General features: G+C 47.2%; 2 protein-coding genes across 10 annotated transcripts in view; one reads left to right on the forward strand and one right to left on the reverse strand.

Moving 5' to 3' along the window:
* Positions 1 to 22847, forward strand: part of LOC119971263 — a 141695-nt gene that overhangs the window by 108361 nt on the left and 10487 nt on the right. For 8 of the 9 annotated variants that reach the window (XM_038806581.1, XM_038806574.1, XM_038806577.1 and 5 more), the window contains one exon: positions 11416 to 11653. The exons of the other annotated variant lie outside the window; for it this stretch is intronic. In XM_038806581.1, coding sequence (XP_038662509.1) covers positions 11416 to 11635 — 220 coding nt within the window. In that variant the 3' untranslated portion in view covers positions 11636 to 11653. Of the gene's footprint in view, positions 1 to 11415; positions 11654 to 22847 lie in introns of those variants that run through there. 9 annotated transcript variants of the gene reach the window in all.
* The window catches only part of LOC119971262 (dipeptidase 1-like), a 40841-nt gene continuing 35296 nt past the window's right edge, over positions 17303 to 22847 (reverse strand). The window contains exon 10 of the mRNA XM_038806572.1: positions 17303 to 18285. Coding sequence (XP_038662500.1) covers positions 18175 to 18285 — 111 coding nt within the window. The 3' untranslated portion in view covers positions 17303 to 18174. The remainder of the gene's footprint in view (positions 18286 to 22847) is intronic.

Here is a 22847-nt window from a genome sequence, read left to right on the forward strand (position 1 = left end):
CCTTCTCAAGGTGAAAAAGCGAGGACTTTCCGGTGAATGAGACGGGTTGAGGAGCCAATTTAGGGGTGTTGCCATTTAGGGTAGCCAGGGATAGGTTTAAGTATTTGGGGGTCCAGGTGACAGGGGAGTGGGCAATGATGTACAAATAGAACCTAACAAGGTTGGTGGAAGAGATAAAGGAGGACTTTAGGAGATGGGATACGTTACACCTGACATTCACGGGGAGGGTCCAGGTGGTAACAATGAACGTCCTGCCAAGGTTCCTACTTGTATCCCAGACCCTTCTGATCTTCATTCCAAAGGCCTTTTTCCAGAAGCTGGAATTTCGGAGTTTATGATGGTGGGGAAGGTACCTAGGGTGAACAGGGCCCTGCTACAGAGACAGAAAGGGTGGTTGGTGTTACCGAATCTGCTGCAATACTATTGGGCGGCGAATGTGGAGAAAGTGAGATGGTAATGGGAAGAAAAGGGGTTAGAATGGCTCATGATGAGGGAGGAGTCCTGCAGGGGGTCCAGACTGAGGGCCATGGTGACGGCAACGCTGCCGCTGGCACCGAGGAAGTATCGAACATAGAACATAGTACAGCACAGTAGAGGCCCTTCAGCCCACGATGTGCCGACCATTTATAATAATCTAAGATCAACCTAACCTACACCCCTTCAATTTACTGTTGTCCATGTGTCTGTCTAAGAGTCGCTTAAATGTCCCTAATGACACTGACTCCACCAACTCTGCTGGCAGTGCATTCCACGTACCCACTATTCTCTGTGTAAAGAACTTCCTCTGACATCTCCCCTATACCTTCCTCAAATCACCTTAAAATTATGTTCCTTCATGACAGCCATTTCCGCCCTGGGGGAAAGCCTCTGGCTATCCACTCTATCCATGCCTCTCATCACCTTATACACCTCTATCAAGTCACCTCTCTTCCTTCTTCGCTCCAGTGAGAAAAGCCCTAGCTCCCTCAACCTTTCTTCATAAGACAGACAAGTATACTGAGAGCCCGGTCATACTGTCCACTATTAGGATGTGGAACCAGCTGAGGAGACACTTTAGGAGGAAACGGGTGCAGGTGCTAACACCACTGTGTGAGAATCACCGGTTCAAGACAGGGAAACAGATGGCATGTATAGGAGGTGGAGAGAGGTGGGGCTGGTGAGGGCGAGGGATCTATACCTGGAGAGGAGGTTTGCAAGTCTGGAAGAGTTGTAGGAGTGGGGAGATCTCCTGCAGGGAAGCAAATTTAGGTATATGCAAGTGAGGGACTCTGCACGGAAGGTATGTGGAAGGTTTCCCAAGCTGTCAATATATTTCTTACTGGAACGGTTGCCGCTCCGTACGTGGAAGGGGAGGGTTCGATTGCGGACATAAATGAGTGGCAGGGAGAACTGTATATGCAAGTGGTGAGGCTCAAGGAGAAATGGGAGGAGGAGTTGGGGGTGAGATAGGTTGGGTGGTGTGGAGTGAGGCACTGCGTAGGGTGAATTCAGCCTCGCTCGTGTGTGAGGATTGAGTTTGATACAGTTTAAGGTGGTACACAGGATGCACAACACATGACTTGGGCAAGGATGGTTGGGTTCTTCCAGGGACTGGCAGATGAATGTGGGAAGTGTGAGCGAGGACCAGCGAACCATGCACATATATTCTAGGGCTGAGAGAAGTTGGAGAGATACTGGGAGGGGGTGTTCGGGATGTGGGTAAAGGTTGTGGGGATAGAGGCCGGCCGCACTCTATGATGGCGGCAATTTTTGGGGTGTCAGAAGCGTCGGAGCTGATGGAGGGAAGGAGGCGGCAAAGGATTTTGCTGGAATGGCGGCTTGGCAAGGAGACCTGTACGGCTTCCTCTGGCTGGGGAAGATTAATTTTGAATTGAGGGGATCAGCAGAGGGCTTTGAGACACGGTGGGGACTGTTGTTTGACAATGTTTGAGGAATTGTTAGTGTCACATCAAAGGTTGCTGCAGAAGAAGAGCTGGGGCGGGATTCTCCGACCCCCCGCCGGGTTGGAGAATCGGCGGAGGGCGGCGTGAATCCTGCCCCCGCCGACTGCCGAATTCTTCGGCGCCGGAGATTTGGCGGGGGCGGGAATTGCGCTGCGCCGGTTGGCGGGCTCTCCTCCGGCGATTCTCCGGCCCACGATGGCCCGAAGTCCTGCATGTTCTATGCAGGTCCGCCGGCGTAGATTGGAGTAGGTCCCTTACCGGCGGGACCTGGCGGCGCGGGCAGGCAACGGGGTCCTGGGGGGGGGGGGGGGGGGGGGGGGGGCACGGGGCGATCTGGCCCCAGGGTGTGCCGCTACGGTGGCCTGGCCCACGATCGGGGCCCACTGATCCGTGGGCGGGCCTGTGCCGTGGGGGCACTCTAATCCTCCGCGCCGGCCGTGTAAGCCTCCGCGATGGCCGGCGCGAAGGTGAAACCCCCCTGCGCATGCGCGGGGATGACATCAGCAGCCACTGACGCTCCCGCGCATGCGCGGACCCGCGTCGGCTGGTGGAGTCCCTTTGGCCCTAGCTGGCGCGGTGCCAAAGGCCTTCCACGCCGCCGGTGTGGCGCAAACCATTCCGGCGCCGGCCTAGCCCCAGAGAATTCCGCACCTTTGGGGCGGCCCGACGCCGGAGTGGTTCCCGCCACTCCACTGCGCCGTTTCTGCCCACCCCGCCAATTCCCAGAGAATCCCGACCCTGAAGTTGTTAGAGGTGATATATTATCATGGGTAGAGGACTGGTTAATTACCAGGAAACAGAGAGTTGAGATAAATGAGTTATTTTCAGATTGGGAAACAAACTAATAGAGTGCCACAGGGATCAGCTCTTCAATTCTTCCTGCCAAAGTGGACAACCCCACATTTTCCCACACAAACAATTGTCATCAATATCCCTTTGCAGATTCTTTGTATTATCCACACAACATGCTTTCCTATGTGCTAAGAGATCTAGATTTTTATGTCTTTGTGATTATGTTTGCAGCGTAGATAAAGAAAACAGTGTTAGACTAGGGTCGAACACAATTAGATCAACGCTCGGCTGTTCAAATATTTGCAAACTATATGAATGACTTTGGATGAAGGAACTGAATCTATTCCTGCCACATTTGATAGGTAGGGTGTGACATCCACAGTTGATGTTAGTGCTGACCAAGCCAGACCCCCAAGTGATGTCTTTGTTGCTGATCATAAAACTTTTTTTAAATTATGAAAATGAGGAGAAAGGGCTACTGACCACAAAAGTCCAGAACACCTAATAATAATAATAATTTTAAAAATTATTAAAAAGAATAAAACCGTAAGCACACAAGATAAATGTTGCTCTGTTAAAACAGTCTCACAGAATAACCCCCTCCCCCCACGCCTTCCCTCAAAAACCACGCTTGGGCAAAGTACACGATTAAACAAAGTTTTTGGCATCAACCCCCTTTAAATTCTTAACTATAAAAATCCAGTTCACATTACCCAAGTCAAGGAATTATTATCACTGATAAAAGTACACCCCACTGTGGACCGATTGCGGCGGTATGCGAATTGCAGGGGATTGAGGTGTTCTGGAAGTATGGAGTTGATGCGCTTCATGATCAATCTCTCAAGGAACTTCATTACGATTGATGCCAGGGCCACCGGACGGCAGTCATTGAGGCACGTTGCCTGGTTCTTCTTTGGCACCCATATGATGGTGGTCTTCTTGAAGCAGATGGGGAGCTCGGACCCTTGTGACACTAATAAAGATTATTATTTTTCGGTCACCCGCTCAAAATAGCGGCCCAATAGAGGGTAGCTAGCCCACCCGCAGGAACACGGCTGGCACCAAGGCCCGCCTGTCTACTACGCCCCTGCTCCCATCCATCCCTGCCCTAGGACAGGTAGGCACAAACCGTGCGTTGCACAGAGGACTCACGGCACATTACAGCTACTTTCCCAATGGGTGCCAACCTCCCCATCGCCAAGCCCCGTCGTGGGCTCTGCCCACATGCTGGCACTGGTCAGTGGCACATGGTGCCCCCCGCAACCAGATGGCACCCTGCTGGTGGGATAGCACGTGGCCCACCCGAATAGGGCTCCCACGGTAGACCAAACAGGAGGGTGTGGGACAGGAGCTGCAGTGCGTAACGCTGGCAGGGATGGGTGGCGGGCAGGAGGCCTCTCGGTGACAGGCAGCAGCAGGGCCAGAGGCACAGTGCGGAGGGAAGAGTGTTGGGGGGAACAGCTGAGGGATGGGGCCAGGATGGGAAGAGGGGATGGCGTCATGCGGGCGCAGGGGCTGCAGTGCAGGCCAAGGCCACGGTATAATCCGTTGGAGTTGGCTTGTCAGGGGAGTACTCACCATGCTAGCATGTCTGCCCCTTTCCCCTTTGCAGAAAATGGATTACGGAGTACAGCCGCGTGTGTTTGCCATCTGTGGGGCCGTCACAGCCCTGGCGGATGCAACGAGGATGCATGAGCAGGAGCTGCTCGGGGAGTACCCTGCAGAACAGGAGCCTGCCCCAGAGGAGTAGGAGCCAACTGCTGATGATGGAGAGCCAGCAGCCCAACAGGCCGAGGAGGAGTGGCAAGGAGATGTTGCATCAGGCCTCGTGTATGCCAGCAGTGCCTGTATAGGGGGCCTGGCCACCGGCAGATCAACTATCCCGTCCTACCCTCCAGCGTCTTCGCTGCCACTTTGCGCTACCAGTCCTGGAGGGCTGCTTCCGTCTTGACCAGGGTCTCCATGCTCACGGGGGGTAGGGGGTTATGGGGGGGGGGGGGGGTTGCGGGTTGTGGGGGCTGGGGGCCGCGGAGACTCATGTGCCATATGGACATCGCAATGCATTGGGGGCTCATTTGGTTGTCCAATGCTGACCTCTGCCTCTCTTCCATCCAGCCGACCAGGTCCAATGCCCTCTACTCCGTGACGGTGAGGTGCTGCAGGTTTGGCGAGTCGTCTTCTCCTTGTGGTTGTGGGCTGCCTTCTCCTGGGAACAGATACTGCACAGTGGGAGACACTTGGACGTGGACGGTGTGGGTATTAGCATATGGTGCAGGTTGAGATGCGAGGGGGCTGCTGGAACGAACGATCCCCCTTGCTGGGGGATCAACACCTTGCTGTGTAAAGGAACGGTTTCCTAATACCTGCTCTGGTTCTTCAGCCAACTATTTTAAATCTGTGCCTTCTGGTTACCAACCCTTCTGCCACTGGAAACTGTTATGCTCTGTGCTGTAGCTGTAGTAAGATGCACATAGAACATTTAGTTCTTTGACTAGTAAGATAGTTTAATTAACAAGATGAATACTTGGAAAGATAACTAGAAAATTATGATACAAACGGTGACAAAATAAATGAATTCAGTGAAGTCTCCTGGAGCTACTTCTTCTGCGACTATCCTCTAGTACGGCTTACTACTGGATATCTCGAGTCAGATGGGAGATCTCTATCGCCACCAGCTGGTTGGAGGTCACATCGGTAACTATATGCTTTGATGGACGACTATGTATAAAACTGCACAAGCATATCACCACATCCCCCTTCCTTTGGAAGTGATAACATTTACATGCAAAGGTAACTGCTTTACAAAACATGATCTGCATAATAATTTTATATGTGTCCTTTGTGCACAGCTTCTTCAGCTTATTACATGTTCAGAACAACATCATCCCGTTGGTCTCCTGAACCTTCTCCGAATACTCGACTTTGCTTCAACTTTTAAAGGGCTGGTTTTCTGGCTGGTCTTTTTTGAGTCATCAATTTTTTCAACTTTTTGAAGCGATGCCTCTGTGTGTATTCTTGTATGTTGGCCTTCTTGCCGATGCTTATTTCTTCACTGTCACGGGTGCTACCCGGTAGACAACTGCAGCCTCAACGCTTCTTCTCTTTCACTTCTTTCTCATTTGAATGATCAGCTCATTACGTCTCCTTTTCTTTTTTACTTTAGTGGCATCCTTCTTGCTGCTGGACTCGGCCATGGGATTAGCTGTTTCTGGATCCCATGTTGCTGCTTCTGGATCTTTTGCTTTGAAAGCTGACTCTGGTTCTTCTGCCAATATAGCTGATTCTGGTGCCTTTGTTGGATTGAGGAGATTTGGTTCATCCACGGTTCTGGCGCTTGAACCCTGTGCTGCATACCCCTTATCTGGTGACGCACCCGCTGTCGGCATACTTTTGGATTTTTGTTCTGCTACACTTGTAACACACCTTCCCAAATGCTGGACATTGCCATGGCCCATATCAATTGCCACAATGCTGGCATAAAATGGCGCATCCGGTCGGCCTCTAAAAATGGCCACCCGCTCTGAGACCACTTTCTTAATCAACTGCGTCACAGTGCTGATGGCGCTGACATCTTCTTCCAGATTGGTGGCAAAATATTTCAGGTTGAGTATACTAATCTGCTGTGCAGCAAGCTCGCTGGCATGACAAATCTTAATAGCGTTTTCTAATTGAAGCTCTTCTTTCTTCCCTTAATAACCTCTCATGTACCTTGCCATTTGATATCCCGAACATTTGAACATAAGAACTAGGAGCAGGAGTAGGCCATCTGGACCCTCGAGCCTGCTTCGCCATTCAATGAGATCATGGCTGATCTTTTGTGGACTCAGCTCCACTTTCCGATCCGAACACCATAACCCTTAATCCCTTTATTCTTCAAAAAACTATCTATCTTTACTTTAAAAACATTTAATGAAGGAGCCTCAACTGCTTCACTGGGCAAGGAATTCCATAGATTCACAACCCTTTGGGTGAAGAAGTTCCTTTTAAACTCAGTCCTAAATCTACTTCCCCTTATTTTGAGGCTATGCCCCCTAGTTCTGCTTTCACCCACCAGTGGAAACAACCTGCCCACATCTATCCTATCTATTCCCTTCATAATTTTATATGTTTCTATAAGATCCCCCTCATACTTCTAAATTCCAACGAGTACAGTCCCAGTCTACTCAACCTCTCCTCATAATCCAACCCTTTCAGCTCTGGAATTAACCTAGTGAATCTCCTCTGTACACCCTCCAGTGCCAGTACGTCCTTTCTCAAGTAAGGAGACCAAAACTGAACACAATACTCCAGGTGTGGCCTCACTAACACCTTATATAATTGCAGCATAACCTCCCTAGTCTTAAAGTCCATCCCTCTAGCAATGAAGGACAAAATTCCATTTGCCTTCTTAATCACCTGTTGCACCTGTAAACCAACTTTCTATGACACATGCACTAGCACACCCAGGTCTCCCTGCACAGCAGCATGCTTTAATATTTTATCGTTTAAATAATAATCCTGTTTGCTGTTATTCCTACCAAAATGGATAACCTAATTTGTCAACATTGTATTCCATATAACACATCTGATTGCGGATCATCAACGGCTTTAAAGTATTAAAATTGCACGACTGCGCCTTCAACTGCAAGTCGGTTAAAAACTGTCAAAAGATTTGCCTGCCTTCTGGGTACACGCTCAAAATATGTAACGTTCAAACTTTTGTTTTTCTTCGGAGAGCAAAGCCAATCAAAGTACTTTATTACTTCATCGAAGCTCTTGTTGCTCTCTTTGCTGTCGAACACGAAGGTATTGTAAATTTCTATTGCTTGAGGACCTACTACTGTGAGCAGCAATGCAATTTGCCTCTCATCGACTCTGATTGGTCAAGGCATTGTCCTGGGGAATGAACCAGGGAATGGCTATCACCTGTTTTGTTTATTTGAAAAAGGGGCAATGTGTGTACATATTCTTTGTCTATAAAAGACAGGACCCTGCATATTAATATATGTAGTTTCTAGTACATGTAAGTGAGCGACATGGTGAGCCTGAAAAAGGTTGTTAGTGTAATTCTTATCACACTCAGTTAATTATTTAGCAAATGTTGTCCAATTGCTGAATTGCATTTGACGTTGGACACTGTTTTGAGTTGTGTGTGTGTGAGCTGTGTAGGTATGGCCAGTACTTTGCCTGGTGAAAATCTGAAGGGACATGCTGTTTGATACAATCTGCCAGTCTTTGGGACATACGACCTACATACCTAGCAACACATTTGCACTGAAATTCATACACCACATAACCTCTTTGTGTGATAGGCAGAACATCTTTTTGGCTTAATTGCAGCATCCTGTTAGTGGCAAATACCACTTGTGTTGCTACTGTCTAGTAGCAGCGTGAAATAGCTAGCTTCATCTGTTGGTCAAATCTTTGAGATACCTTACACTTCCAGGATAACCTTGAGGTGGATTGGATACTTTTCAATACCGAAAGTGACGGGCTTAGACCGGTTCACGAGTTTGCATGACGTACAGTGGGCAATCACCTGATTAGGTGATTCAGCCATTATTTTACTGAATGGCTTTGATGTGCTCTATTTCAGCATTACACTTGCATGGTGAGGAAATGATAAAGCCCTATTTATGAGGTTGCCAATAAGGCCAATTATATAGCATGTGGAATTATATTGACCAATAAAGATGGCTTGCGGTAGACAGTAGTAGAGAACCAATTGCAAATTTCTCAACTAGCACATCTAGGAAACGGAGCTCACTTGACTGTTCCATTTCAAAGGTGAATTTGAGCACAGGATGGAGCCCATTAAGGTGCGTAAGGACATTTCCACATATAGTTGAAGATTGAAATATAGGGTCTGAAGTTTGGTTAAGTGTAGGGGAAAGGGGAGTTGAGTTGGGGGCATCAGTCACCATGGAGGCCAGGTGGTCAGTAAGGGATCAGGAGGGCCTCTGGGATGTATCATTGATGGGGTTGGTGGGGGTTAGTATTATAGTTACCCGGGAGTTAGAAATGGTTTCATTCTTCTAACTTTTCCTGGGGAAACTATTCTGGTAAGATAATCGGAACCATTCTAAGTTTGCAATTTCTCATGGAACCCAATAAAGATGATTTCAAGAACTGGGCCTAGATGGCAACAGCATCAATTTAGAAATCCATGGTTTTGTTAAAACTGAACTTGATTGTATGAGTTGCCAAGTTCATTCATTCAATGAGTATTGATTCATACAATGACAACAGGTTCAGAGTGCCATCATATAGTGCCATAGTGCACTTGTCTATGGCTTCCTTGAGCAGAGCACTGCTAGCAATATCAAATGAGCACATGGAATGCAGTTTTGCTATTGAGTGCAAGTTCTGTATGGTCGTTGTAAATATGAAGGAATTCTTCAACTATATGTATGGAAAACCTGATCAAAATTGATTGTAGCAACTCACTCTACCATTTGGCCAATTCATGTTGTGCAGAACCAGTCACAGATAAGATCGGGTCTAAAAATACATCACTCTTGTGCAACATAGATATACACATGTGGGAGGCACGAGGCCAAAACTAATCATATTTATCACCCGCCATCTTGTTTCTCTTACACAAACCAACAAGCATTTTCTTCAGGCTGACTGGTTATGACAGTGGCAGGTCCATGGATATAATTTGGATCCATCATAAGAATGGCATGCATTGTGTTGACATAATTACACTTGTTGAGGATGACTTCCCATCTCTTTGTCAGGTTTAAAGGTATGCACGCCTGGATTGGCCTTGAGGCCTCACAATGCTATTAGACATTTGCATTGCGTGTGAAAATTGGCAAATTCATTCACGATCTTGTAATATGCATGCACTAGATCAGCCAGGCATGGTTCCAAGGATTCAGCCTCTTTTGTGGTTGCTGGTTTCTGACAGGACAGATGGGAGTAGAGGATTACAAAATCAGCAAATGCCTCTTCCCATTGATGTGAGACAGAGGTACACCAAAACAGAAACTATGTGCATGAACAAACTTGCAGAGGGGACATGGTTGGAGAGATTTACCTTGTGTCTGGTGGTGTTGATGATACTCTAATCCGGAACTACCAAATAACTAATTTTCACATAACTTAGGTCCCTCACCTCTGATATTATTTTGATAAACCTCTTCCACGGCTTCTATTTCCTGAAATGTGGTGGCAGAATTGGACACAACGCTCCAGCTGGAACTTAACCAGTGGTTTATGAAGGTTTAGCATTATTATCATATTATTATTAAGTTCTTGATTTTTGTATACTTCTATTGATAAAGTCAAAAATCCCATATACTTTTAAACATTGTTGTCTACCATCTTCAAAGATTTGTGTATAAACACCTCCAGATGTCTCTGTTCCTGCACACCCTTTATAATTGTACTATTTAGTTCATATTGTATCTCCTCAATTCTGTAAGCATACACTTATATTTTATATTTCATCTGTCTTTTGCATGCACATTTCACCAGTCTGTGCCCATCCCCCAGCCTGTTACTATCCACCTCATTTTTAACATATTGAGAAAAAGCATAAGGAAAAATGTGAACATATTAAAGACATAATCAATAATAAGGCAGAGTACTTTCCTTCAGTTTTCATACTGGAGAAAGAAAAAAATAAATACCAACTTTCAATGTATTTAAAAACTCTGGTGCCCATATACCATCCTACTACACCAGCTACGTAGAGCCAACACCAGTGTCTTCAATAACCTATATTCATCGCAGTCGCCAATCAAATTTGAAATTTTTCAGAGTCACAAGGTTCTGTACCTCTCATACTTTCCTCCAGCCCTACAACTACCTCATATGTTATTCCTCTGAGTCCTGCTATTAGGTGTCTGTTACCCACAATTGACAGCAATGCCATCAGGTGCTTTGGCTCCAGACTTTGGAATCCTCCCACTAAAATCCCCTCTACTTAACCGCTGTATTTCTCCCTTTTCCTTTGAACCTATAATTCTTAAAACACACCTCTTTGATAAAGATTTTGATCAGCTTCTCTAGTCTTCGTTTATTTGGCTCATTCATTTTTGATTATGCTCTGTGAAATGCAATATAAATTTCAATTCTGTGACAGGAATTCACCATTAACACAATCAATGCCTCTATCAAATATCCTCTTAACCTCCTGTTCTCCAAGGAGAACCAATCGATCCACACATCTGAAGTTCCTCATTCCTGGAATCATTCTCATGAAACTTTTCGATACACTCTTTAATAACTTTGCATCCTTCCTGTTGTGTGGTGCTCAAAACTGGACACAATACTCCAGTTGAGACTGAGCTAGTACAGGTTTATCATAACTTCCTTTAAAAATCTCTATATATTATCTGTATTAGATCTTGGATAATGCTGACACCGGCATTAGGGCACACGGATACAGACTATAGCCATGATCTCTTTAAGTTGAACTTTGGAGTTGAAATAACCAAATTATGCCCGTCTAAGTTATGATTAGAGGGCTCGAAAAAAATTCTGAAAGGGATAGAAGTTTCCCAAATGGTATCTATTTTAGACTCAGAAAATGGTTCCCTGTGCCAGTGTGATTAAGTATAGTATTTGCTGTCATGATTGCTTTTGGAAATTGTCAGCATGAGTAAAGATGGATGTGAGAAGCCCAAAGTGTAATTTGATTAATTTAGTCCATTAGAGTTCAAAACTAGTTCTAAATCTTTCAACTTAGGCATCAAAGACTGAAGAAAAAGAAGCATAGTTTTGACGAAGAAAATAAGCATGACTATTTTGAAACCCGAAAAGATTTCTTCAATCTTCATCTGGAGGTTTTAAAATCTGAAAATCCATTTTTCCAAACGACAATGAAAACTGCATTGTTAAGTTACATGGGAATGTCAAAGGGCGCTGTAGCAGCAATCAAAGAACTGACTGATTACTACTGTCATTAAAAAGGTCATTGTTCAATACTCGAGAGACATTTGTTTTCATTTTTCTGGTTAAGATTAAGTCAATTTGGGAAACGTTATACAATATGTTTGTGCTGCATATTTTACTCCAGTATTATTTGCATTTTAGCTTAGAAATCAATTACTTAAATTTCATAACTTAATATTTAATAAAAAATGAAAATCAAACATGTGAATTATCCACAGAAAGTGAAACCTTTACCAACTGAACGGTGCTCATATTTAAAGTCATGTTGATTTTAAAATTGTTTTTTTCCCCCCCAAAATTTTTCAGCTTATCAAATCAATTAAAGTTTACCTCAAAAAATGGGACTGTCGGCAAACATTTGCTTATTTTCTGAAATGTGTTGTTTTAAAGAACTGGTTAAGGTATATTTTTTTTTGAAGAACCTAATTTTAAATTTGCCTCTTTCACTATTGCAATTGATCACCCTACTGGTGTTATTTGGAGTGGGACTGGAATACTACCACTGAGGCTTTGGTCACTCTGTCTAATGGGAGTTATGGAAATAGAATATCCAAAGGCATCCTGCAGTATTCCACAAAAGCTTTTAAAGTAAGCGCTACTTTTAATGGACCAGATTTTGCTGAAGAAATAAGGCCCGTGAATGATGCAGGCCATATTAATTCATTACGCATAAGTCAGTCAGCCAGCAGCTTGCAGTGAATTACAAAATGCCACAACTTACTTGACAATTTGTGCCACTTTGGTATTAGTTTTACAAACATGGGAACCACCTCATGATTTTCATTAAATTGCTACAAAGTAATTGCCCATTAAACGTGCCAAACTGCTAAATCTAGTAATTAACACTATAATGACATCATAATTGTTAATGGCTGACCATCAACCTCTCTTGCCCAGAAAGTGAACAATTTTAAGTGTGAGTCTCATTCCTTCAGACTGTGAACTTTTAGCTGTTGAAGATGTCAGATTTTAAATTAATTGTTTTCCTTTTTCTCTTTTGTTTCACTCAATCCAAGTTTTTTTTTCCACTTTCTGAACCTGATTTGACATTGAATTTGCGCTCACTTATTTCTTAATCCTTTAATTTCACCGGTTAAGGAGATACACTGTTCCATTGTTCCCTCACTGCACCATTAACAGCTCACACTTCCAGCAACTTTCTGGGCAAAGGTTTCTGAAACCTAAATGTTACATGAATATTCTGATTCCTTACTACTCAGTCTGGGAAAGTGAATACCTTTCGATACTTGGATACATATAAAGAACAAAGGAACAGGCCCTTCGGCCCTCCAAGCCTGCGCCGACCATTCTGCCCGTCGAAACTAAAATCTTCTACACTTCCGTGGTCTGTATCTCTCTATTCCCATCCTATTTGTCAAGATGGCCCTTAAATGTCACTATCGTCCCTGCTTCCACCACCTCCTCCGGCAGCGAGTTCCAGGCACCTGCTACCCTCTGTGTAAAAAACTTACCTCATGCATCTCCTCTAAACGTTGCTCCTCGCACCTTAAACCTATGCCCCCTAGTAATTGACCCCACAACCCTGGGAAAAAGTCTGACTATCCACTCATAATTATGTAGACCACTATCAGGTCGCCTCTCAACCTCCTTTGTTCCAGTGAGAACAAACCAAGTTTATTCAACCTCTCCTCATAGTTAATGCCGTCCACACCAAGCAACATCCTGGTAAATCTCTTCTTCACCCTCTCTAAAGCATCCACATCCTTCTGGTAGTGTGGCGACCAGAATTGAACACTATGGGGGCGATTCTCTGAGCCCCGCGCCGGGCCAAAGAATCGGCGCAAACACGCCACGACGCCCTGCGCCGGCACGCGATTCTCCAAGGTGTGGAGAATCGGCGCCATTTGCACCGGCGCATTTGACGCGGGGCTGCCCATTCTCTGGCCCGGATGGGCCGAGCGGCTGCGCGGATACGACAGAGTCCCGCTGGCGCCATTCACGCCGGTCGCTGGCGGCGAGAACTCTGCGCAAAGGGTCGGGGGCAGCCTGTGGGGGCGGGGGGGAGGGCTCTGTCCCCGGGGGGGGGGCCTCTAATGGAGTCTGGACCGTGACTGGGACCCTCCGATCGGCGGGCTGGCCTCTCCCCACCCCCTGGCCTACTTTCCTGTGTGGCCGGCTCCTGAACACCGATGTCATGTTGAGTCGGGGCCGGCGCGCTGAAGAAGTCCCCCGTGCGTGCGCAGGTTGCCGTGGCCCAACTGCGCATGCGTGGGTTGGCACGGGGAAGGGAGGCTGGAGCAGTGTGAACCGCTCCAGTGCCGCTCTGGCCCCCTGTGGGGGACAGAATCGGTCATCCCGTGCCCGTTTTGCGTTGTTGTGAAATGCAATGGCGTTCCCGACAGCGCGAACACTTCATCCCCATTTTGGAGAATCGCCCCCTATACTCCAAGTGTGGCCTAACTAAGGTTCTATACAGCTGCAACATGACTTGCCAATTTTTATACTCAATGCCCTGGCTAATGAAGGCAAGCATGCTGTATGCCTTCTTGACTACCTTCTCCACCTGTGTTGCCCCTTTCAGTGACCTGTGGATCTGTACACCAAGATCTCTCTGACTGTCAATACCCTTGAGGGTTCTACCATTCACTGTATATTCCCTACCTGTATTAGACCTTCCAAAATGCATTACCTCATATTTTTCCAGATTATACTCCATCTGCCATCTCGCTGCCCAAGTGCCCAAATGATCTAAATCCTGCTGTATCTTCTGACAGTCCTCATCGCTATCCGCAATTCCACCAACCTTTGTGTCATCCACAAACTTATTAATCAGACCAGTTACATTTTCCTCCAAATCATTTATACATACTACGAACAGCAACGGTTCCAGCACAGATCCCTACAGAACACCATTAGTCACAGCCCTCCAATCAGAAAAGCACCCTTCCACTGCTACTCTCTGCCTTCTATGACCTAGCCAGTTCTGTATTCATCTTGCCAGCTCACCTCTGATCCCGTGTGACTTCACCTTTTGTACCAGTCTGCCATGAGGGACCTCGTCAACGGCCTTGCTGAAGTCCATATAGACAACATCCACTGCCCTACCTGCATCAATCATCTTTGTGAACTCCTCGAAAAACTCTTATTAAGTTAGTGAGACACGACCTCCCCTTCACAAAACCATGCTGCCTCTCGCTAATACGACCACTTGCTTCCAAATGGGAGCAGATCCTGTCTCGAAGAATTCTCTCCAGTAATTTCCCTACCACGGACATAAGGCTCACCGGCCTGTAGTTCCCTGGATTATCCTTGCTACCCTTCTTAAACAAAGGAACAACATTGGCTATTCTCCAGTCCTCTGGGACATCACCTGAAGACAGTGAGGATCCAAAGATTTCTGTCAAGGCCTCAGCAATTTCCTCTCTTGCCTCCTTCAGTATTCTGGGGTAGATCCCATCAAGCCCTGGAGACTTATCTACCTTAATATTTTTCAAGACGCCCAACACCTCGTCTTTTTGGATCTCAATGTGACCCAGGCTATCTACACACCCTTCTCCAGACTCAACATCCACCAATTCCTTCTCTTTGGTGAATATTGATGCAAAGTATTCATTTAGTATCTCACCCATTTCCTCTGGCTCCACACATAGATTCCCTCCCCTCTCCTTCAGTGGGCCAACCCTTTCCCTGGATATCCTCTTGCTTTTTATGTACACATAATGTAAAAAGCCTTGGGATTTTCCTTCACCCTATTTGCCAATGACTTTTCATGACCCCTTTTAGCTCTCCTGACTCCTTGCTAGGTTCCTTCCTATTTTCCTTATATTCCACACAGGCTTTGTCTGTTTCCAGCCTTCTAGCCCTGACAAATGCCTCCTTTTTCTTTTTGACGAGGTCTACAATATCTCTCGTTATCCACGGTTCCCGAAATTTGCCATATTTATCCTTCTTCCTCACAGGAACATGCAGGTCCTGAATTTCTTTCAACTGACATTTGAAAGCCTCCCTCATGTCAGATGTTGATTTACCCTCAAACATCCGCCCCCAATCTAGCTTCTTCAGTTCCCACCTAATATTGTTATAATTAGCCTTCCCCCAATTTAGCACATTCACTCTAGGACCACTCTTATCCTTGTCCACCAGCTAAAACATACTGAATTGTGGTCACTGTTCCCGAAATGCTCCCCTACTGAAACTTCTACCACCTAGTCGGGCTCATTCCCCAATACCAGGTCCAGTGCAGCCCCTTCCCTAGTTGGACTGTCTACATATTGTTTTAAGAAGCCCTCCTGGATGTTCCTTACAAACTCTGCCCCATCCAAGCCCCTAGCACTAAGTGAGTCCCAGTCAATATTGGGGAAGTTAAAGTCTCCCATCACAACTACCCTGTTGCTTTTATTCCTTTCCAAAATCTGTCACCTATCTGCTCCTCTCTCTCTCTCTGGCTGTTGGGAGGCCTGTAGTAAACTCCCAACATTGTGACTGCACCCTTCTTATTCCTGATCTCTATCCATACAGCGTCGCTGCCCTCTGAGGTGTCCTCCCACAGTACAGCTGTGATATTCTCCCAAACCAGTAGCGCAACTCCTCCACCCCTTTTACACCCCCCTCTATTCCGCCTGAAACATCTAAATCCTGGAATGTTTAGCTGTCAATCCTGTCCTTCCCTCAACCAGGTCTCTGTAGTGGCAACAACATCATAGTTCCAAGTACTAATCCAAGCTCCAAGTTCATCTGCCTTACCTGTTATACTTCTTGCATTAAAACATATGCACTTCAGGCCACCAGTCCTGCTGTTTTCAGCATCATCTCCCTGTCTGCTCTTCCTCAGAGCCATAGTGGCCCCATTACCGAGTTCTCCCTCAATCTTTTCACCTTCTGACCTATTGCTCTGGATTGCTAAGGATTGCTAACTGCATTTTACAGGCCTTCCAGGGGTGGGAAAACTGATGGGTGGTACCATAAAATGGGGCACCATCAGTGTGTCCTACTGGCCCTCCTGTCCTGACCCTATTTTATGCGCAGTGAAGGAAACATCAGGTTTGTGGGCTGCCTGTCTGAGGTCAAGGAGGCTTTTAATGGACAATTAATGCCCACTTAAGGGTCCCATCCGAACATTGCTCAAATTTAATGGGCAGCAGGAGATGCACACAGGCTGCGGCCAGTGAAGAGGGAGGCCTCATTTCCAGGCCCCAATATCCAAGGTAGATGAATATCTAACGGGTAGGTTATGTCCCTCCGAGGTATGAGCACTCTGGGAAAAAAAAATTGGAAGTCCATTCGGCAAAATGGTGATACACGAAAGATAACAAATTTGAATAGTTTGAACAGACTTGATGGAAAAATTGTTTATATGAATTGCTTACCATTTTATATAATATCAGAGAACAATTGTTTATAAAAACAATACTGTTATTAGTTTGTATACATTAAAGTTTGCTGGTTCTAATCATTTGGGCCCTAATCATGTGGAAGTTATTGTTGCAAGTCTAACAGTGTTTTGTTGTTACTGTAACTACAGGAAATCTGTAAACTATCAGTGAAAGATAAAATTGGGAGATGTGTAAAAGGGCCTTCCAATTAATTGTTGAATGTTTTGAAATATAAATTGAGACTAATTGCATCTTAATCTCATTGAAAACTGGCAGAAAGAATGTAAATTGCCCACCAATAAGATTGAATGTTAGACATCTAAGATTCCATTTAAGAAAGTCAAAAAATATCCATAGCTGCTGATCTTTATTTGTTAAATGCACTCAACATTACATGGCTTCAGTTTCAATCAAAGTAAAAGACAGACTTGCATTTATATTGCATCTTTCAATGCTTTAGGAAATCTAAAGCTCTTTGACGAGTAGTCAGTGTTATGATGTAGTACACATGGTAGCCAATTTGCAGTCAGCAAGCTTCCATACACAGCAATGTGATAATGACTAGACCATTTCGTTTTGTGATTTGTTCGAGGGATAATTATTGACCATGATATTGGGACAACTCACTTGCTATTGTTCAAAATAGTGCCATGGAATCTATTATTTCCACCACCTAAAGCAGACAAGACATCAGTTTAATATCTTATCAAAAGAATGGTGTTTCAACCGCTGCAGCACTCCCTCAGTATTGTACTGAAGTGTCAGCCCACATTTTATGCTCAAGTCTCTGCAGTGAAACTTGAACAACATTGTGATTCAACAGTGAGATTGGTACCATTTGAGCCACAGCTGACTACTTATTGATTTTGTGAACAAACATTTTGACACATGCTGAAAATATATCTCAGTTTCCACATAAGTGTGCAATGCAAGTATAGTGACTAATAGTGTCAGGAGGTGAATATATAGATGGTCAAGGGCATATATTTAGTAAGAACTACAGTGGCAGTAATATGAATAGGTAAATCTCTTCTCACCAGTTCATTTAATCTGGTACAGTCAAAGGAGTATGTTAATGAATGTCAGTCTGCTCTACATTTTTAATGTTAGAACTCTCTTTCTAATATTGCATCTTCCTAATTATTACTTTAAGTTCTGATTGATCTTAAGCAAACAATGAGCATGACTGTGCTGATGATATGAATAAAAGGGCAGTGATGTCAAGGAGCTGCAGGTGGGTAACCAAGAAATGTTCTGCATGGGTTTTGCACCTTATCCCGATGAATGACATCATTTGATGGTGTGTTCGTTTTCTGAAGCTGTCTGCTCACCTGCAAAACACAAAAATATCTGGTTAACCTTACAACTTGTGATTTCATTCAGTTTAACACTGGTATCGTGAAGCATGATCGGCGGAGAATCGCGTGTTAACAGAAAATAGAGGCCCATTGATTGCCCACCATGGCCCATAGTTGTGCAGAGTGCCACTGGCTGGATGGGTGGCCCCACCCAAGCCCACAGAACCCCCTCCACAATCAAGCTTCACCCTGCAGGCTGGGCACCACGTGGCCCACTGCAGATCCCACTGGAGTGTGCAGGACAGGTGCTGTAGAGCATACCGATGGCATGGGTAGAGCCAGCCACCAGTACCCCTGTGGCAGGAAAGGGTGCCGGTGTCAGAGACCCCCCTGGTGCCAGGCACCGATGGACCAGGATGCTCTGCAGCTGTACGGGCAGGACCATGCAGAACAGGAGCCTACCCCAGAGGAAGAGGGGCCAGCCAGTGAGGACGGAGATTCAGCCATCCAACAGGCCGAGGAGGAAGTGGAAAGGTGGCGCTGCAGCAGGCCTCGAGAGTACCGACAGCGCCTGTCATTCGAGGACCTGCTGGACCAAGCGTGTCACCAAAGACCCCAGCTGAGTAGGGGACCTTGTGACATCACTTGCACATCATGGTGCACTTGGAACCGTGGGGAATGGAGGAGGACACCTGCTCCCAGTGGCAGTCAAGGTGACGGTCGCTCTGAACTTCTACGTGATGGGTTCCTTCCAGGCGCCGATTGGGACCTGTCTGGCACCTCACAGATCTCCATGCATAGGTGCATCTGCACCATTATGTAGGCCCTGTATGCCCGGGCGGTGCAATACATCACGCTGAATATGGACCCAGCCCACCAGGAGGGACCCGGGTTCGATTCCTGGCTTGGGTCACTGTCTGTGCGGAGTCTTCACGTTCTCCCCGTGTCTGTTTAGGTTTCCTCCAGGTGCTCCGGTTTCCTCCCACAAGTCCCGAAAGACGTGCTTGTTAGGCGAATTGGACATTCTGAATTCTCCCTTGTGTACCCGAACAGGCGCTGGAGTGTGGTGACTAGGGGATTTTCACAGTAATATCATTGCAGTTTTACTGTAAGTCTACTTGTGATATCAATAAATATTATTATTATGTCCCAGGTCCAGGGGGTGATCAATGGGGTGCATGTACCCCTACGAGTGCCACCGTATAAGGGGGTGGCCTTCACAAACCGAAAGATGTTCTACTCGATGAAGTTGGTATGTGACCACCGGCTGCACACCATGCACGTCTGCACCCAATACCCAGGCAGCGCGCATGACGGCTTCATCCTGGCACACTCGACAGTTCGACACATTCGAGATGCACCCCCGGGTGAAGGGCTGGCTCCTGGGCAACAAGGGTTTTCCGCTCAGGCCATGGCTGATGCTGACTTTCTGGAGGCCACAGACCAATTCGGAGAAACACTACAACAATGCCGATGGGAGTCATCAACAGTGTTATCAAGCAGCACTTCCTTGGCAATAACCTTCTCACAGATACTCAGATTGGGTTCCGCCAGGGTCATTCAGCTCCTGACTTAATACAGCCTTGGTTCAAACATGGGCAAATGAGCTGAATGCCAGAGGTGAGGTGAGAGTGACTGCCCTTGACATCAAGGCAGAATTTGACCAAGTGCGGCATCAAGGAGCCCTAGCTAAACTGGAGTCAATGGGAATCGGGGAAAACTCTCCGCTGGTTGGAGTCATACCTGACACAAAGGAAGGTGGTTGTGGTGGTTGGAGGTCAATCATCTCAGCTCCAGGACATCACTGCAGGAGTTCCTCAGGGTAGTGTCCCAGGTTCAACCATCTTCAGCTGCTTCATCATGTTTGCGATGACTGCACAATGTTCAGCACCATTCACGACTCCTCAGATAATGAAGCAGTTCTTCTCCAAATGCAGCAAGACCTGGACAATATCCAGGCTTGGGTTGACAAGTGGCAAGTTACATTTGTACCACACAAGTGCCAGGCAATGTCCATCTCCTACAAGAAAGGAACTAACCACCGCCCCTTGACATTCACTGGCATTGCCATCGCTGAATCCCCCACAATCAACATCCTGGGGGTTACCATTGATCAGAACCTGGACTAGCCACATTAATACTGTGGCTAACAGGGCAGGTCAAAGGCTCAGAATCCTGTGGCGAGTAACTCATCTCCTGAACATTCAAAGCCTGTCCACCATCTACAAGGCACAAGTCAGGAGTGTAATGGAATACTCCCAACTTGCCTGGATGAGTGCAGCTCCAACAACACTCAGAAGCTCGACACCATCCATGACAAAGCAGCCCTCTTGATTGCACCTCCTTCCACAAACATTGAAACCCTCCACTACCAACAAACAGTGGTAGCCATGTGTACCATCGACAAGACACATTGCAGTAACTCACCAAGGTTCCTTAGACAACACCTTCCAAACACACGACCACTAGCATCTAGAAGGACAAGAGCAGCAGATACCTGGGAATCCCACCACCTGGATGTTCCCCTCCAAGTCACTTACCACCCTGAGTTGAATATATATTGCCGTTCCTTCACCATCGCTGGGGAAAAATCCTGGAACACCCTCCCTAACAACATAGTGGATGTACCTACACCTGGAGGACTACAGCGGTTCAAGAAGGCAACTCATCACCACCATCTGAAGGGCAAATAGGGATGGGCAATAATTGCTGGTCTAACCAGCGATGCCCACATTCTGTAAATTAACGTTTTTAAAAAAATGCCTCGATCAGGGACGTGATCGAGCTGTGCATCAACGGCATGAAGGTACAGTTCTGGTGCCTGAACCGCTCGGTGATGGCCTGCTGCGTCCTCCACAACATTGCGCAGCAGTGGAATGTCAGGCCTCGTCCGACAAGGAGGATGCGGAGGAGGAACAGGATGGGCAGAGCATGGGGCCCAGGCAGCCACTGGAGGCTTCACCAAGGCTGCTGCGTATTGGACACTCGTCGGCACCAGGGTCAATGACTAGGGGGCCTGGCCACCGGCGGTTTGACCATCCTGTCTTGTCCCATCCCCATATATCCGCCTCATCCCCCCATCCAATCATCCCCCCCACACGCACACTCTCCAGCCTCCCGACACCTGCACCTCCCTCCATGCTTCCTACCTGCTGGACTGGGTTGACAGTATCAGTGAGTCTGGACAATGGGATGGAGGATGATGGCAACGCGCTCTGTGATGAGCTCTGGTGCTCCACATCGATGAATGTAGTGTGATGTCTGCCCTCGGTAGCACTCTCCACTGTCTGCCCAGGGGACCCCGGAATGCATGCTGATGAGGCCATCGCATGTTCCCATTAAACCCCTCGGGAGGCGGTGGTGGAGACGGGTAAAGGGACAGTGTCCAATGGTTGCCCTGTCCTGTGCCTCGGCCATCGCCCTCAGAGAGTGCCCCAGGCCTTGGACAGCTTGATCCATGGCTGATTCTGTCGCACCCAAAGCCTCCACTGCGGAAGCCACCCGTGTGGTGTTGGCTAGAGTGGCACGCATTGTCAGCACCACCTCTTGTCCCTGCAGACAGTTGGACTTCTCCAACTGCACCTACAGGTGCTGGATGGTTTCTGACAGCCACTCATGTAGTCCCGGCTCTGCATCTGCATTTTCAACATTGATGGGACTGCCTTTCCAGAAGCCCGAGACCCGGTAGCTAGTCCCTGGGATTCGACCACCCCCTGACCTTCTGTCTCCTCGCGTGTTTCTACCTCCACCTGATGTACCACAGTATGTGTGTGGTGTGCACCTGATAGTGTCCCTGGAGTCTCTTTGCTAACATGCCCAACTGAGGTTGCTGTCTTTGAGTTGGTGGAGGGTACTGGTGACAAGAATGCCGAGAAGTTGTTGTTGTCCCTGGACATGTCCACTTGGATTTTGTGGGGTTGAAGCTGGGGCCTGTGTCACCAGCAGGTACCGCCTCATTGCCAGATCAGTCTTGGGATTGTGGCTGGGGGTAGGGGACGCCAGATGGCCCTGTCTCATCGTCAGGTGATCTTGCACGACAAAAGACAAGCTGCATGGTTAGATTGCAGATGGAGGTGGAGGGGAAGGTGAGGAGGTGGGGATGGTTCCACACGTGTCACAGGGACAGTGCGATTCATCGGGGGCTCACTTTCTTCCCCGATGCTGACCTCCGCCTCGTCGACTCCCCGCTCTCCAGGCCCACCAACCAGGTCCAATGCACCTGAGTGGCAGTGAGATTCCACATGTCTGCTGGTCTCTCTCTGGTCTTCTCTCTTCCCCCTGTGGTTGTCGGCCACCTTCTCCTGGGTGGGGAAAGACGTTACACAGAATGAGACACTTGGACGAGGGCTGCACAGGGGGTCCACGGTTGGTGGCCTTTGTGTGCAGGGCACCTGATCATGGCAGGAGGTATGGATGTTGGCATATGGTGCAGGGTGGGGGCATGTGGACTTCTGGCGAGTTGGGTTTGATCACCCTCTGGGGGAGAGGTGTTGGGGTCTACGGGTGTATGGGATAGAGGCTGGTGCCAGGGGCATGGCGGAGGTGATGACTCGCCCTGGCTGGCCTGGGGGGTTGCTCACCCTCACCCAGCACTG

The sequence above is a fragment of the Scyliorhinus canicula genome, chromosome 9 (assembly GCF_902713615.1).
Source record: "Scyliorhinus canicula chromosome 9, sScyCan1.1, whole genome shotgun sequence".
NCBI classification, from domain to species: domain Eukaryota; kingdom Metazoa; phylum Chordata; class Chondrichthyes; order Carcharhiniformes; family Scyliorhinidae; genus Scyliorhinus; species Scyliorhinus canicula.